The 18406-nt window shown below is 47.4% G+C and overlaps 1 protein-coding gene across 1 annotated transcript; it reads right to left on the bottom strand.

Moving 5' to 3' along the window:
* Window positions 1-8813: 8813 nt before the first annotated feature.
* On the bottom strand, window positions 8814-12293 carry LOC123186956 (cytochrome P450 85A1). The gene is made up of 8 exons (XM_044598689.1): window positions 11906-12293; window positions 10887-11211; window positions 10035-10436; window positions 9854-9940; window positions 9685-9763; window positions 9483-9589; window positions 9250-9374; window positions 8814-9145 (listed from the first exon to the last, which is right to left on the bottom strand). Exons 1-8 carry the CDS (start codon window positions 12106-12108, stop codon window positions 9058-9060), a joined length of 1416 nt encoding a protein of 471 aa, XP_044454624.1. The 5' UTR covers window positions 12109-12293; the 3' UTR covers window positions 8814-9057.
* Window positions 12294-18406: the final 6113 nt, after the last annotated feature.

Genomic DNA, 18406 nt, shown 5'->3' on the forward strand with positions numbered 1-18406 from the left:
AGTCCGGAGTCGAGGGCCCGGTCGGGGTCCTCTAGTTGTGGAGAAGGGCTGCTAACCTCCTTTATGGCTTTTCGCAGTTCCTGCCGCAAAGTGGCAAGGTGAATACTTAGAACAAAGAATGCGGGAAAAATGGGAGCAGGGAGATATAACTTACCCAGCTTGGAGGATTGTACATGGAGAATCCATCCTGTGGCTTGATGCGGGTGAACTCCTCTTCCTCACCCTTGAATAGTTCGGACAGAATTTTCGCTAGAGGGGCAGCATTGTCCGGACCCTTACGCCCGCAGCGGGTGGCGTCATCCGCCCCGTTATAACACCACAAGGGGTGCCCACGATATTGAAGTGGCTGCACTCCCCGCATTATGCAAATCGACATAACTTCGACTATTGTCAGTCCTCATCGAGCCAGTGCTTTAATCCGGTTCATCATATAGAGAACTTCTCCATTGTCTTCCGCCTGGGGGCTCCGGCGGCTCCAACTTCGGCGTTTCTTCAGAGGAGCAGTGTTGAACTCAGGAAGACCCCGCCGAACAGGGTCCGGAAGGGGGACGTCCTCCATATAAAACCATTCTGAAGGCCAGTCTTCGGACGACTTCTTCGGGGTACCGGACAGGTATCCGGTATCGGCGATGCGCCATATTTTGGCTCTGCCCACTTGATAAAGTGACCCCCTCTGTGTGCGAGGGGCGAGGCAAAATAGCCTTTTCCACAGCTCGAAGTGAGCCTCGCAGCCCAGGAACAACTCGCAGAGAGAAACATAGCCGGCGTGTGTAGAAGGGAGGCAGGGGTGAAATTGTGTAATTGGAGGCCGTAGAACTCCAGGAGCCCGCGGAGGAACGGATGAATTGGAAATCCGAGTCCCCTTAGTAAATAAGGAACAAGGCAAACCCGTTCCCCTATAGTGGGACAGGGAAAGCTCTCCACTTGTTCCCCGCCATTGTAGGTGGCGAGCCCAGCTCGAACGGACACCATGCACGCCGGAGGGAGAAATCCCTTAGTCTGCAGTTCGACTAAACGACTGTGTGGGACTGAACACCTCTCCCAATCACCGGGCTTAGGGCTTCGGGGCGGGAGGAGGAGCTGCGGAGGTCGGCCATACTGGAATGGATCTTTTCGGAACGCGCTCTGATGGACTCTCGCTGGGGGAGGATGGTATGGATCGGATCTAAGGATCCCCATCCCTTTAATAGACAATTTATTTATCTGGCTAAGGGGGTGAATGTAAAAATGCCCTGGCGCCTCATATTCATTCGAAGTGTGGGAGAAAGCCCTTATTAGGCACAGAAGCCAAGAGGTCCAAACATTTATGGGACCGGACACTGCTTTACAAACGTTCGGAAGATGGAGAAGAACCCGCCTTGCAATGCCGAAGACAATACTACGCGCCGGACTCATCGTCATTGAAGCCTGGTTCGGGGGCTACTGAGGGAGTCCTGGATTAGGGGGTAATCAGACAGCCGGACTATATCCTTTGGCCGGACTGTTGGACTATGAAGATACAAGATTGAAGACTTCGTCTCGTGTCCGGATGGGACTCTGCTTGGCGTGGAAGGCAAGCTAGGCAATACGGATATGTATATCTCATCCTTTGTAACCGACCTTGTGTAACCCTAGCCCCTTCGGTGTCTATATAAACTGGAGGGTTTTAGTCCGTAGGACAACATACAATCATACCATAGGCTAGCTTCTAGGGCTTAGCCTCTCTGATCTCGTGGTAGATCTACTCTTGTACTACCCATATCATCAATATTAATCAAGCAGGACGTAGGGTTTTACCTCCTGTTACCATCCGCCTAGACACACAGTTCGGGACCCCCTACCCAAGATCTACCGGTTTTGACACCGACAGCTAGGGTTATACAAGGTCGGTTACAAAGAAGGAGATATCCATATCCGTATTGCCTAGCTTGCCTTCCACGCCAAGTAGAGTCCCATCCAGACACGGGACGAAGTCTTCAATCTCGTATCTTAATAGTCCAATAGTCCGGCCAAAGGATATAGTCCGGCTCATTCCCCCTGCTCTGCTCTGCCCTCTTCTTCCTTCTCTCTGCCTCGCCGCCGTCTGCGTCCGCCCCCGCCGGCCGCCACACGACGATGCCGCAGCCATGGTTTTGGAAGACGAGAGCAGCGATGACAACTCAAGCCTCCCGTGCATGCACTCCGAATCCTCCACCGATGGGCTGAACCAGGTAAGTTACTCCATTGGAGCTAGGGTTAGGGTTAGGTTTAGGAAATTTGGGAATTTTTGTGTGTAGGTGGTCTTTGTTGTGAGGATTTCATTTGATTTGTTGTGTCCTCGTGTTGTGCTTTTGACTGTGTAGGTGCCTTTCTCACTTGAGGACCCGGATTACAAGGGCCTTGAGCTAGATCTGATGGCGTTCTGCGAGAAGCATGGGAAGCCATCAAGGAGGCTTGTTGTGTTTGAAGGAACAATGACTGGGAGAAGGTTCTTAGCATGTGCACAGCTAGTATTTTTCTTGCCTTGGTGATTAGCACTGGATGTGTTCATTGAAAGTGGCAGAGTCTTGTTTGTCACCTGTGATTCAGTTATGTGCATGCTCAATTTGTTAGTCATATGTGCCCTACTGTAGTGCTCATTGTGTGAATGCTCATTATTAAGTTCAGTGGAATGCATTTCTACTAAAATATATGCTCCTGTTGTGTGCACATGCTATTTATTTACACTTCTTTCCAAATGCAGTGTTGCTCAATATTAAGTTCAGTGGAGGCAGTTAGTAACTATTGCTTACTGCTGACAGTAGGTAGTCTCATTAGCTAGTTTGTTGCTACAGGCTAGTTTAGTGTATTTAGCTGGGCAAAGTAGTTCGCATTGTATTGCTTATTACTGTTAGGATTCCATTATATTAATGGTCAATTCTTAGCAAGTGTTGTTGCTTAGCACATGGATGCTTAGCAACTTCTGAGTTGAATGGAGTGTTACTTTGCTACCTGGTAAATATATTGATCATCCATTGTAGGATTACATCAATTTATTTTACAATGTGCTCATGTTGCTTAGCAAATGGTTGTGCAAAATCAGTTTATGTCAGTGCCAACATTAGGTACTTCCATGAACTAACTGTTGCTTTGTACTCTTAGTAGTTGTATTGTACTAAATTTTGCCCTTCTAATTTTTCCAGGAAGGTCAGAATTGTGGGTTTGTTCAGTGGGTTGATGAGCAGTGGGCCCCAACAATGGAGAATGCATTGCTGAAGCTTTGGTCAATGGTTGAAGAGAGCAAGTCTGCTAGGGTGAGTGATAATCTTGAAAGTGCTTTAACTATTCATCATTTGACAGAAGAAAAGAACAAGCTGGATGCAGACTATGACAAGTTAGTGAAAGATGTGCATCAACTTGTGGACTTTCATCAGGATAGGGTTGTGGATTTCCATTATCTGCAGTCTGCTATCACATATCAGCACCAATGGAGAGCTGAATTGGTGGCTGGTATGAATGCAGAAATGGCAAAGAAAGATGCAGCTATAGAGAAGCTTCAACAGAAGTATGAACTCCTGTGCAACCTGACAAGTGCTCACGCAACTGTCATCCAAAACCTAAAGTTGAAGAATATGAAAGAGAAGGAATTGATGAGTGAGGCTAGGATGAATTTGGAGTTGAAGAATGCAGAGTTTACAAAGTTTGAGGAGAAGCTCACCCAAGAGAAGCTAGAGTTGAAGTTCCAGGTTGCTGATCTGCTGAAGCTCAAGGAAAACCATAATGAAGAGAAGCATATGCAAGAGTTTAAGATTACTGAGCTCATGAAGGCAGAGGAGAAGCTGAAGGAGAAGATCAAGGGGATCTAGGCCATCCTGCAGAACTGAACAAGATGAATTGAGATTAGTGGGCATTGCAGACCTTTTGGGAAGGATGGTTGTACAATGACCTAGTAACTTAGAATTATGGTTGTGTAATGTATGGTTGTAGTACTAATTGTGAACTCTGGTTGTTTATGTACCTAGTAGTTATGCTATATTCATCCTTTTGTGAGAAAAGGATGGATTGTGCATTTGAACTCCACTATGTAATGTGAACAATGGTTGTGTATTCCTATAATGTGTTGAACTCCAGTTAGTATCGTTTGCTTTCAATGTTAGACTGAAAATGATGACATATTGTTAACTGAATTTTAATATTATCAGTTAAATTTCAATGAACAAAATGTGGGCCTAATAATGGGCTTCTTTATTAGTTTTGAAACTAACATTTGACTCTAATATTGGGCCTACCTACCACCATAAATCTGCTGCCTACCTACCAGCCACCATAAATCTACTGCCTACCTACTAGCCACCATTTCTACTATATAAAGCACCCCCAATTACCACAAACAACAGCGACAATCCTTTGTCCTCCCCCTAGCCGCCAGAGAAAACCCTAGGAGAGATAGAGATGGATCTTGGAGAGGTCGTCGATGAAGAAGAACAGGTGCCAAGGGTAGCCAGGCGCAGAGAGGCAAGAAGGAGGGAGAGAAGGCACCTGGCTCAGCGGATCCTTGCAGCACGCAACCGCAAGGACATGGAGCAGTTCGTGGAGGCATTCCCCCTTGGCTCAAACCCTAGTGATGATGATGTCATCCATTGGGCAAGGAGGAGAGCAAATTTTCATCCCTTTGGGGTCACTAGGATGAGATGGAGTATAATTCTGTATCTAGATGAATGAGCTGTTATGTGATGCAGTATCTAGATCCTCCTTGCTATCTACATGCATTCCCCCTTGGATCAGTTGATGCATGCAATGTAATAAATCCTAGTTCCTCCTTCTTCTATGCTATGTGATGCAGTGTATGCAATGTATTCAGTAACTTAATGAAATAAATCCTGGATCTACCATTCTAGCTTTTTAATCTCTTTGTTCAACTGATCCCTTTCTTCCGTCGACCCCGAGCCACCAAAACCCAAAATGATGGCTTTAGGTGGTTCCGTCGACCCCGAGCCACCCTAGACCAAAGTTGATGGCTTTAGGTGGTTCCGTCGATCCCGAGCCACTAAAACCCAAAATGATGGCTTTAGGTGGTTTCATCGACCCCAAGCCACCCTAGACCAAAGTTGATGGCTTTAGGTGGTTCCGTCGACCCCGAGCCACCCTAGACCAAAGTTGATGGCTTTAGGTGGTTCCGTCGATCCCGAGCCACCAAAACCCAAAATGATGGCTTTAGGTGGTTTCGTCGACCCCGAGCCACCCTAGACCCTAGATGATGGCTTTAGGTGGTTCCGTCGACCCCGAGCCACCCTAGACCAAAGTTGATGGCTTTGGGTGGTTTCGTCAATCCGGAGCCACCAAAACCCAAAATGACGGCTTTAGGTGGTTCTGTCGACCCCGAGCCACCCTAGACCAAAGTTGATGGCTTTAGGTGGTTTCGTCGATCCCGAGCCACCAAAACCCAAAATGATGGCTTTAGGTGGTTCCGTCGACCCCGAGCCACCCTAGACCCTAGTTGATGGCTTTAGGTGGTTCTGTCGACCCCGAGCCACCCTAGACCAAAGTTGATGGCTTTAGGTGGTTTCGTCGATCCCGAGCCACTAAAACCCAAAATGATGGCTTTAGGTGGTTTCGTCGACCCCGTGCCACCCTAGACCAAAGTTGATGGTTTAGGTGGTTCCGTCGACCCCGAGCCACCCTAGACCAAAGTTGATGGCTTTAGGTGGTTTCGTCGACCCGGAGCCACCAAAAGTGACTACTACTCTACTCCTAGTGGTTTGTATCCATCACTGTCTAAGCATAGTCTTTCAACCTAGGGTATTGCTTCTTGTGGTCTCCTAGCACGGCATCAATAGCTAGGTTCTTTGCCCTATATGCCATTGAGTTGGGCACATCCACACCATACTTCTCCATGCAGGCATCAATCAAAGTCTGGATGCCAGTTGTTAGATCAGATCTGAATAGTGACTCATACTTCTGTGCAAGCCACTTGGCACTTACCCTTGTTGTCTCTGTACTAATAGGGCAAGTGTGCTTAATTCTCATCTTCCTAAATACAAAAGTAGTTTCACCTTTTATAACTGCTGCCACCATAAAGAAGGTGCAATGTTTTTGGTTGCATTGTACAATTATTCTTTGATCTGAGTTCCTATGATATTTGAAGTTTCTGCCTTGAGTGATGTGTAAGTTCAACAAAGCCTCTCTGAATTGATGTTGATCCTTGAAACACATCTTTAGACATAATTGCTCATGTGGTGCCTCCATTTTCTCATTGTACCATTTTCTAGGAGGCCTCTGCTTTGCCCTGCTCTTCCTTTTCTTTGGCAGAACAAGTGACAATGGCTCATAACCATCATCATCGGCCTCCTTCAACAATCCTTTCTCTTCTTCATCAGATGAAGGTTTGAAATCAGGTTCCTCCTCTTGAACTACACTTGAATGTGTCCTTGTTGTAGGCCCTTTCCTAACTGGAAGCTTCTGTTTCTTCTTCTTCTTCTTCTTCTTCTCTTCATGTACAATTACAGTTTCTTCATCCTGTGAAACAACTTTGTCATCTTCATCCATTTGAAAAGGTTCCTCAACCTCTGTGTCACCCTCATAATGCACCACTTCTTCCTCCTCAGATTCATCATCATCTGTTTCTTCCTCTTATATTTCATCATACTCTCTCTGTTTCTTTCCCTCATCCATCTCTATGTCATCAGCATCACCCATATAAAAAGGGTTTACATCACTGTCATCTTCACCTTCACAATCAGAACCACCACTGCCATCATATCCCTCTTCTTCTATTTCTAAAACATCTTTTAGTTTTCCTTTTACATTCTTGCTCTCTTGTGTGCAAACACCAGTACCATGAGCTACACTGCAGCTGCTACTCTGACTTTCAAAGGCAACTCCTTCATCAACAACATAGATGGGTGGCTCACTGAGATCATATAACACAGGCTCTTCATACACAACAGTGGATAATTCTTGCCTCTCAAACTGGCTGCAAGGAGGTGGACATGCCCTCACTAGCAAATTTAGAACCTTACACTCCTCAACCTGCCTCTTTACTAGTTGCAACTCAGCATTACTCTCTACCATCTCCAATCCTTTCTCCCCTAAATCTGGATTCTCAATATGAAACAGCAGATCATATTCACTAAATCCTTGGGTTTCCATCACTGCAATCATATTTAGGTATGTTACATCTGAACTGCAGAGCTTCAGCTCAAACATTTCTAAAGCATCGAAATGGAACCTAACAGCCAAAATGTCATCATACAGACTGCAAAATAAAATAACAGACAAAATTGGTTAATAAACAATTTTACTTAACAGATAGGCTAACATATAAACAAACCTTTGTTTAAGTTAACATATAAACAAAGCTTTGTTTAAGTTAACATATAAACAAAGCTTTTATTTACCCTTACAATATGAATAAACTAAACAATTGCTACAAAATCAAACAATATAAACAACTATCTCAATGCAACCCTAATTACAGAGTGGGTACTTAACTCACAGCAAAATGATGTTTTGTATTTTCAGATAAGTAGTTAACAGAATTGTCCACTAATGGTGCTCTACTCTAGTTAGGACTCATTTAATCCACTATGCTTCTCTGCTCTGCTCTGCTCTAGCTAGGTAACACCTAATGCTGCTCTGACAATTTGGACTAAGAAATAACAATGTAATCCAGTAATGTTGCTCTGCTCTGCTCCAGTTAGGTAACACATAATGATGCTCTGCTCTAGTTAGGACTCATGTAATCCACTATACTTCTCTGCTCTAGTTAGGACTAGCAATTAGAGCGCTAAACATGCCGGCAGTAAACCCTAACACTAATCCCCAATTTCAGTGAGGAAGAATGGAACAGTGGAGCACTTACAGAACACCACCGAAGCCATGAGTCCAGTGACGGGCGGTGCTAGCGTTGGCCACCCAAATTCGCGCCAATCCTAGCCTCTGCTCCATCGACAACGCCGGCTTCGCAAAATCTTCGTCCTCGCTACTGTACTCCGAGCTGGAGTAGCCGCCACTGCCATCGAGGCCTAAGCGCGGGAGGTCGCCGCCGCTTGCATCGCCCGGCCATCGCCACCTGCCGGAGTCGCCGAGGCCATCGTCGCCAGGACACAGCAGCCGCGGGGGAGAGGAGGGCGCGAGGGAGGAGCAGCCGCGGGGGAGGTGACAGCGCCTAAGCACTTCTATCCATGGCTACGGCGGCGTGGTGTGGCGGGCGGCGGGGCGGGCAGGGAGGCAGCCGCTGGCGAGGGTGCGAGGAGAAGAAAGAGGGCAGAGCGGGGTCGGGGTCTGGCTCGGTCATACAGGCGCGACCAAAACGGTGCGAGCCGGCCTCGTCCTAGTCAGCGCGCAGTCAGCACGCGGGCACGCCACACTGGCCAGCGTGGCGCCTGACGGGCGGGCCCAACCGTGAGATTCCCTGTCAATACGTATAAAACACACTTTTAGTCTTTTTTGCAACAGCTCGTCCCAATCTTGGTACTGACATGTAAAAATTATCAATCTTGGTACCAATCTGCTTTCAATACCCTAATTGTGGTACTTCTGCGCAATTTACTTCTCACGACCACATTCGCTTGTCCCGCATGTGTTTAGGAAGACGGCGGCCCATGACGGTACGCCTCGTTGTAGTGATGGTATGGTGAAGAGAGAGCATGCTCTCTTGTCAGTGACCATGACTACGCCAACGGAGCAGAGCAACTCCCTCCGCAAAAGGACAACGCCTCCCTGATGAGTTCAAAAATTGTATCCGAGACTCTACTTCCTTCATTTTACTGCATATTTCTTCTTTACACTCATATTGTTAATTAGCATCCATTTTATCTATCTATCATTTGACATGCAACTCTGCTGCATGTGTGGTTCGACAAGAAAAAGAGAGCTGAAGCTATCCACATCATACGCCTTTGTCCATTTCGGAATTGGTAGACCAAAATAACACAGGAGCATCTTGTTGCCTTTTACCCCGGCTACCTAGTGAACCTATAACATCTATACTATCGCAATGTTCCTATGTTTTTACAGGCATCAAAGATCTAATCTAATCATCCGCCCAGAATAGCGCTCTCATCGATCTTTGTCTTTGTCATATGTATCTTAACTCTGCAAAATGTTTGTTGGAAGAGTTCAGTAATCTTGAACTCGGATATGCAGCCCGTTGGGAGCTTCCACCCGGGGGAATTTCAAGATTGTGTTCTTGCCTTCTTCCTCCCATCTGCAACATCAAACCAAATGCAAGCATCTGTTGTTAGTAAAAAATAACGCTGGAGCTGCCCTTAGCAATCGGATCAACATGGATTAATGAGAGGTTGAACATACCTGTATCGGGTCACGAAATAGTGGAGGAAAGTCGTGATCTCCACCGTTCCCACCTCCTTCCCGGGGCACATCCGGCCGCCCCCTCCGAACAACATGAAGTGCGGGTGCGATTCCATGTTCTTCTCCTGAACATTTTTAGTAGGCAAAAAAAGGTTAGAACTTCCTCTGCTGTGGTGATATGCTGTTGTATTGGTGGTTTGATGGTAATTAACATTTTCCACTCTTCTACTTACCAGCCATCTCCACGGATTGAAGGTCATCGGGTCAGGATACATGAACGGATCATAGTTTATCTCCCTTGTGTAAACATAGATTCTCCAGCCTTTTGGAATGACATACCCTGGGGAAAAAATCGATAGTACACCAATTAGAACTGACCTATTCCTTTTCCTAGAAAATGCTTTAGTGGCAGAGTAATTTCCAACCATAACTCACCATTCATTTCTACATCCTGGGTAGTTCTCCTCAGCAGTCCATTCACAACTGTGGCTAATCTTAGCGTCTCAAAAATGACCTGCATACAGGTGTCCATAAGTACATCATGATTATACTCATACTATACTACTACTCTGACTTCATCTTTTGTGTCCGATCTCCTACTTACAGCTCGAGTGAAGGCCATGGACTTGAAATCATCGTAGCTGATGGCTTCCTCCGGAGATTTTCCCTTCCTGATATCAAGATGCTCTCTCTGCATTCAAAAGTGAAAAGATCATCAGTAAACCTTAGAAGCACATGATGTATGCCATTGAACCAAAATTGATTTGCAGAGTATGTGTACACACCCTAAGTTCTTCGAGGGCCCGCGGATGTTCCGATAGGTATTTGACGGCCATCATCGAAGTGGTCGACATGGTTTCGTATCCAGAGTAGATGAGGGCGATGAGCAAGTCAATGATCTGCTCATCGCTAATCTTTTCCCTGGCGCCGTCATCACCGCTTCTCAAGAGAGCATCCAACATGTCATCGTGAGCATCACCAGAGGATCGCCGTTCCGCGATCATCTGCTCTAGAATGGACACGAGCTTCTTCCTTGCCTGAAAACCTTGGTAGTAACTGGTCCCTGGGAGGTTGATGGGCAACGAGATTGTGCCGAGGACAAGGGTGTACAGCTCCGTCTTGAGGGCGTCGGAGAGCGGGCCGGCGGTGATGCCGGCGATCTGCCTGAGTGCGGATAGCAAGGCCATCTGAAAGGGAAAGCCAGGTAGATAGAGTATGATATGAGGACATAAGATTCTGGGATCTGCTGTTGCCATGCCCATGCAAGATGTACTCTTTTTTTGCAAGGAAGATACTACTCTGCTATGAAACTCTGCAACAACCACTTTGGAATGCGTAGAGTGATGCTGTCACTAAAACAAGCTATTTCTATCACTGATACATCTGGCGTCCACCAAGCTAGTATTTGCAAAACAGTTAACAAGCGAAATGTATTTGAACAAAATTTTCTCAGTAGCATGAACGGATGCAAAATATTTTCAGAGCAGAGCAGTGAGTGAACTAATCTGTGGGGGACAGAGAAATAACATGGAGGCAGTTGCTGGCATTAACGTACTCCGACATTCCACCCAACTGTGTCAACTTTTTTTCTTGGGAAAAAACTGTCGCTAGATGTACAGGTGGCCTGTGTGCTATACCTCCTTGGTCTTGGCCTGGACGTCGACGACACTGCCTGCCCATCCATGGAGGTGGTCGCGCATGAAGGCGTCGATCTTGGGGAGGAGGCTGGTGCGGAGCGCGGCGGGCCGGACGAGGCCGAGCATGGCGCCGCGCATGACGCGGTGCAGCGGGCCGTGGACGGCGGCGATGTTGTTACGGCCGAGGATGTCGAGCATGGACTGCGGATAGCCGGGCACGAGGCCGCCGGCCTCGCCCTGCAGCAGCATGCGGCGGTTGAGCTCCGGGTCCATGCACACCACCGTGGGGCACCCCAGGATGTGCGTCCGGAACAGCCTCCCGTACCTGCAGCAGCGCACACTAATGTTAATTCCTTGTTTCGAAGAAAGATTATGCTATATAGTAGATTATACTTCTTAATAACAAGCAAGCAAACAGTGTCATCATGCAATGAGCGTGTGATTAGATTAGATTAGATTAGATTCAGCAATGTTAATTGTTCTAGTTGGTAGAAAAAGTTGAAAGCGGAGGGACATAATTTACAAATGTTAGGCACTTTGGGAGCTGGAGCAGTGATGAGCGTGTGTTATTATGTGAGCTTTTGGGGGACAAGCAGCTAAAATGATGCTCCTCCTCCTTTACACAGCCGGAAAGTTGCTGCCAAACCGGCACATTTCAGGCGTTGATAGATTCGTGTGAGTGAGTTACACTTGTTATTCTCGTAAAGACAGACGTACTAGTACTACTACTAGTAGTAAAAAATCTTGTGAAAATAGAGGGGTTATCAATTATTGGACCGAAAGCTGGCTACGCCGGCGGCAACATTCATCTCAACCCGGCAACAGCAACCGGCATCCATCTCCGGTTGAGTTCCCCACAACCAACCAGCGTAGTACTGCGTACTCCCCAACAAAATCCACCGAATCCCGGCGAAGCGACATGTCCAGAAGACACTAGCTAGCTAGCTAGCTTGTCAATCCGAGCAAGAAGACGCAGGCAAGAATGCATAACCATATCATCGACCAGAAGGACTACGTACCTGAGGCTCCTGTGCTTCATGAAGCTCGGGCCCTGCTTGAGGAACTCGGTGGTCTCCCCGAAGAGCGGCCACCCCATTGTGCCCGGCGGCAAGCGGCCCTCCTTCCTCCGGCCGTACCTGACCTCGTTCCAGCGCAGCAGCAGGCTGCTCGCCAGCACCACGCCGACGAAAACACCGACCAGCACCAAAAGGAGGAGCGCCATCCTCTTCTTCTTCTACCTCTCTCTGCCTCCTCTGGTTTCTTGGATGCTCTGTTTCGGTTGATGAGGCAGAGCGGTGTCTGTGTTGGCAACAAGTGTTGCTCTTGCTTGGTAGGCAGAGAGAGAGAGAGGAGGATGCCCTTTTATATAGGGAGGGGACGCTCCAGATTCCTCCTCTGCCTAATTATCTATCCATCCATCCCTTGGTAAAAATGGAGGACCTCCATTTCTTTTCCGACGAGGGTCCCCATTCCAAGGCGAGGTCTTGACCATGGAGGGAGGGAGGAGCGGATCGAGACGATGGTCAGATCATCAGATGGCATGACAACTGCACCAGAGAAAAATTGTAGACAAGCCAACAAAAGTAGAGATAGAGGTGGAGAAGCTAGCAGAGCGGCGCAGAGAGAGAGAGAGAGAGAGAGAGATGAGTAGGAGGAGGCCTGCGGCTAGGCTAGGGATAGTAGATAGGATAGGAGGCGCATGCTTGGTCTCGAAATCGGCGCCGCGCAGCGCCGTGCGTGTGCGTGTCGGTTTGCGGCCATCTGGTCAAAAGGTATCCATGTGTGCTTCTCTGGTTTCACGCATCTCAATGCCCACCCTCGACACGTCCGTATACGTCCGACCGAATTTTTTTTACTCCCTCCGGTCCTTTTTACTCTGCACATTAGAATTCTTTGAAGTCAAACTTCACAAAGTTTGACCGTATTTATATGAAAAAATATTAACATTTGCCATGCTAAAGTTATATAATATGAAACTTTAAGTCATGACACATCTAGTGGTATTGATTTCAGGTTGTGAATGTTGACAACTTTTTCTATAAAGTTGGTCAAACTTTACGAGGCTTGACTTCAATCAAATCTTATATGCGAACTAAAAAGGACCGGAGGGAGTACGTCCGGGCCGAATTGACCGAACGAATTTTATTTGTTCGTGGAGGCGTCTGCACGAGTCCGCATTATTACTATCATACACCAGAAAGATGGAGCTTTGGAGGAGTACACGCCGCCCACCCGTAGGGCTCCGACACCACTGGCCCATTTAAATTTCGCACCCAGGCCAATTTTCTTCCACTCCGTCCATGCTCCACCATTTGCATCCGCACACTCCTCGTCTACCGCCGCCGTTGTATCTCTCTGGCCGCTGCCCAGGCATTAACAATTGCCAGACGTCCACAGCCCCCACTCACACGCCTGCCTGCCTTGAACTATGACGACGCCCACCTTGGATCCGCCCATAACTAGGTATCCTTTGCCTCTTGTCGACGCCATCCATGGCGGACCCCCTGCCCAGCAGTTGTTCGGTCAAATGTCATTGAGCTTCTTTGTGGAACTTCTCGTTGTTTTCCTAGAGTAAACATGATGACGGGGTACTCGATGATAGATGATGGGTTATTTGTGCAATGCATGAAAGGTTAAATATGTGGACTTTGTAGGGATGAGCCAAGGGGCTCAATGTTTCACCAAATATGTGTGTGCTTCGTTTCTTGAGAAAAAGCACTTTGCACCCTAAAACCTGCACGTCATCCATGATTGCAATGTGAAGTCGCTAGCCCATCGGTGCTACACCATCTCAAACTATGTCATGGAGTTTTGCATTGTGTTTGCACGATTCGAGACAATGCGGCCACCGGGCTCGACAACCATGGATATGGTAAGTTTTCCTTGTTGTTGCTCTACATGTTGATCAATTCATCGATTCACTCAATGTTGCAAAATGATAATCATCATGTTGTATAGTCCCAGACGTGATGCCGTGATGTACCACAAGACCGAGCTAGGTCATTTATGTTTATACATTGTTGGATGAAGTTCAAGGGACACGGTGCATTGTCACCCTCTTGGGGGTGTCGCAGGAAGTTCAGGTACCTCTCGTATGCGGTTTTGGCATCGGTGGCAAAGCTCAAATCCTTTCTCGTGGCTCCCTCGGTTCTGGTAGGGGGCGATCTATCGACTTCCTATCGTTTACACGTGACTTTTGTGGCATCGTTCTTAGTTGTTTGCAAGCAGGATTGGCGCTCCACGGCCCGGAGCGAGAGAAGAGGGGGGTCTCTCCGCCGACATCTTGGTGTGTGCGGACCATCGAAGTCCGGTGATCTCTCATGAAGGTGTGGTCATTGTCTTGACCGCGACTTTGGATGCTTCTTATTAGGGTGTGGGCGTTCTTGTATTTATCCTTTATCCTTTGATCTACTTTGTAAGCGGTTTTTCTCATCACCTTGTGTCGCTTCGCCTCGTATGGCTTTATATATAAAGCGGGATGAAATCCTTTTTCTGTAATATCTAATTACTAACCTAATACATACAGGGAACGGAAACAAATTTGCTTTGAGGCGGACATAAATTTTAGGTTTTTTTCTGATAGATTGTTAGATAATTTACTAAAAGAAGGCAAAAGCAATAAAACTATCTTGTGATTTTTTGTGTGCGGGAAACTATTATATGATATATGCTACTTACTACGGAGTAAATATTCACAATGTATGATACAGGAATAACGCTAAGGTGCAAATATCTTGACATGTCGTGGCGGTAAACTACGTGCTAAATAATCACCATCATAGAATTTGCTTACATCAAAGACTCCCAAAGGAAATATCTGTTAGAATTTAATTATTTTTTATACTTCAAATATGCATTTTCTTTATACTTCAAATATGTATGGCTGAAATTCCACTTGATCAATGGAAGGCTAAGAATGAACGTTCCACTTGTCAACCTAAAAGAGCTGCATAAGATAAATTCACAACGAGCTAAAGAAAAAGGAAATATCCTTTAGAATTTAATTATTTCAAATATTTTTTATACTTCAAATATGCATTTTCTTTATACTTCAAATATGTATGGCCGAAGTCCTTGTTGATCAATGGACGGCTAAGAATGAACGTTCCTCTTGTCAACCTAAAGGAGCTCCATAAGAGAAACTCTAGCGAAAACAATGATTTATCCTGGATTGTGTATGTAGGTGATCATTCCTCGAAAATCAAAATACGAGCATTGTTGATCTTGATCGGAGATTTGCTTCTGAATAGTGGGTCGATGTTGATCCGATCAATGATGAGGATTTGAAAGGGAGTTGTTGCGTTGCATGGGTGCCATGTGCAAGATACATGCTTGTGTCCGCCTACTGATTGCTCGTGCACAGTGCTAGCCTGCTTAAAGAGATTTATGTTCAATGGTTTTGTGTATGTGTGTGTGGCCGGGGCAGTGTAGGTTAAAGTTAATTGCTCAAATAAAATTAGAGCGAGGGAGGCTGCCTTTGTGGTGTCAAACACATGGGGTGGTTTGCATTGGACCATTTTTACTCTATTGTTCCTGCCGGCCGGCACTTGGATCAAACAGTGGGCACATAATTAAAGGCGATCGAAGGCGTGTTTGTTGTTGTAAGAGAAATGAAAATAAAGAGGCGGATCAGTGGTAGTTTGCTGTAACGGATGGTCCTTCATCTCCCATGCATGCAAGTGATCATATGGGCTCTGTTTCGTGTCGTGAGGTTAATCATACTTGGATCTGTGATTTAACAAGCCAATAATGCACGGGACCGGCCTATATGATGTGCCTTTGCTTAGGGCATCTTTAACCCGGACCCTCAAATAACCAGCAAACGTCTGAATCAAACTGTCCGAACAAATTTTGTCATCCAACGCAAACACGTATTAGTACGTAGACATGCCTGCGTCCGTTTTTCCGCAAACCAGTTGTAAACCGGGGGCTTTGCGAGAGTTCGTCCCTCCGCCAGTTACGCATCTGACAAGTGGTCTCACTCAAAACTCCTCTTGAGAGGAAGAGTACGACGTGTGGCACTGAAGTTGGCACGTCTCGTGTCCCATGTGGGCAGTGGGCCAGCTGCCCGAAGCTTTACTTTCCCGGAGCTCACTGCCGTTAAGCTCGTCGGACGTGGGGAAGAATAGTACGTGAAACACGGACGCTCCATGGCCAGCGAAGATTTGGACGAGGTTAAAGAAAATTATGTCCACTTTTATTTAATGAGTATGGAGAAATGAAATGAAATAGGCACGGTTTAAATGAAGATCCTTTTGACGGATGGATTATTGGACTGGACGATGGTACATGGATGGAGTCGCTGGCCAAAGGGCAAGAGGGGGTACCCGTTGCTGCCGGGTGCATGTGGGTGTGGACGTGTGGGCAGCAACACAGGACGTCAATAAACCACGTTGGGGCCTACCGCATGCGGGGCTGGTTTCAGTGGCTAGATCTCCCCGCCTGCCCACTCGTGCGCCCTCTGTCCTCTGTCTCTGTGTCTCTCAAATTATTGACCCCCTTGAGTACTGTATGCTACGAGTGTGAATATCGTGGTTTTATCACAAAGTTACGGCTAGTAAATCTTGATATGATCGTCAGCTACAGGGTAGGTCTTATTCCAGTGCTACTACTAGTACCTCCTCTTTGTTTTTCCTTGGAGTAATGCTACACTACATATGTTTACATGATTTTTACAAACAGGTGGGTCGTGATTGCAGGTTAAGGAGGAGAAGGAGTCCACCCTCATAAAAATCAGAAGGGAATAGTTAGTTAGAAAGAAAAAAGCCTAGTCGTGTAATTATGTGAAACTCTTTGTATGTTTAGCATTATTGTTTCCCTTGTTCCTGACCCTTGAAAACTTTGAGTGGTCATGATATGCTGCTGCATGCTAGCGCAGATCATTTTCGGCATGATTGATTACTAATTACTCTCGATTTAACCTATGACGCGACTTTAAAAGCTTTTCTAGCGTAGTACATACGAAGACGCTCAGACATACACACACACTCATCACTCTAAAGCACGCACACATTCTATCTTTATGAGTTAGCACATCATCTGGCCATGCGTCCATCTGCCTGTGTTGACCCGAGAGTGATGTGCCGAATACATGGGGCCTGAGGATACGATGGCGACACACGTACGGACACACAGTTGTGCCCTACTACGTGGAGGGAGGGAGGGATCTCATTCGTGTCGCTCGTGCATCATCATCATGGTGGTGGCGATCGAGCGGGTACACGCAGGGGTGGCGGAGATGGCGACCCGCGCCTTTCGTGAAGCCGGAGAGCATGCATGCATGGAGAGTTGGGGACGACGCGCTCTACTATACTCTACAAGATGGTGTAGCTGTGTAGCTGTGTAGGTGGGACTCTGGGTGGGAGACTAGGAGCGAGCAGTTGCTGCTCTGGCCGGGCTGGCTCCGGCAGCGGCTGCGGCTGGGGAAGGTGTGGTGGTTGGGGACATTGAAGGCGGCATGCAAGCAGGAGATGCATGGATGGATGGATCGGCCGGCCTGGTTCGGTGCACGCGGCAATAGCACGTACGACTTCTAGTTCAAAGCGCAACAGAAGTCGAACAGAGCATGTACTCCTACATAGTGTGCGTGGCGCTGTACTGTTTGACATTTGCACCGGCTAGCTAGCAATAGCTCGGTGTGCTGTGCAGTGCAGGGCTGGGCCAAGGCACGCATGCCATGCATGGACCTGGCTATAGGTAGGCGACGTGATGGGCGTGGAGCAATGCATGGTCCATGCATGGGCGCTCATTACTGCGTCTATTCATTTCTGCAAGTGTGTGTGTGTGTGTGTGTGTGTGTGTGGCCCTCTCTACCTTGCAGAGCAGACGGGTCGATCGGCGCAACGCAACGCAGGAAACTTCCTCCTTGCCGATCATCGAGATGGACGGACGGCGACGTGCGCGCGTACGCGTGCGGCACATTGAATGCCATCTGTTGCGCACAGGTAAGCAAAGCCAAGGACCCCCGTAGGCGTCGGCGTCGGCGTCGGCGTCGGCGTCGGCGTCGCCCGTGCGCGTGCGCGTGCAAATCCATATCCGCCCATGCATATCCAGCCGTGCTCGCCCAGATCCGGCCGGTGTTGCAAGGCACATGCGCACGCGTGCACACGAGCGGGGAATGTCCCTCGCTCTGTCTTCTTCGCGCCTACACTCTCTCCTCCACATGCTTGTTTTGCTTGCTCACATGCATGCTTGGCCAATGGCCATGCACTACCAAAAGCCGGCCATCCTATCTATGAGATCTACTTCTAACTTCGGCAAAAATCACTGTTCTGACCTGCGAACCAAACAATATCACAAATTGAACCGTTGGCGAATTTTTTCACCTCGGCTGACCCTTTTATGTAGCGCCGGACATCCAGGCATGCTACACGCCTGACCACCTCCGCATCCCGGACTATCTGAAAAATGCTATGTCAGTGTGTAACGCCTGAGAGCTAGGCGTTGCACTAGTGGCTGCACTATGTTTCACTACATCTTGAAGTGGCCACTAGTGCAACGCCTAGACTCAGTGTAGCGCC

Source organism: Triticum aestivum, chromosome 2A, assembly GCF_018294505.1.
Source record: "Triticum aestivum cultivar Chinese Spring chromosome 2A, IWGSC CS RefSeq v2.1, whole genome shotgun sequence".
NCBI lineage: Eukaryota > Viridiplantae > Streptophyta > Magnoliopsida > Poales > Poaceae > Triticum > Triticum aestivum.

What these genes read in the sequence shown, in the direction of transcription:
- LOC123186956 (XM_044598689.1), bottom strand. Translation starts at nt 12,108, where the DNA reads ATGGCGCTCCTCCTTTTGGTGCTGGTCGGTGTTTTCGTCGGCGTGGTG. An exon ending in GGGCCCTCGAAGAACTTAGG is followed by an intron (nt 9,941 to 10,034) that starts GTGTGTACACAT and finishes TTTTGAATGCAG; the next exon opens with AGAGAGCATCTTGATATCAG. An exon ending in TATTTCGTGACCCGATACAG is followed by an intron (nt 9,146 to 9,249) that starts GTATGTTCAACC and finishes TTGATGTTGCAG; the next exon opens with ATGGGAGGAAGAAGGCAAGA.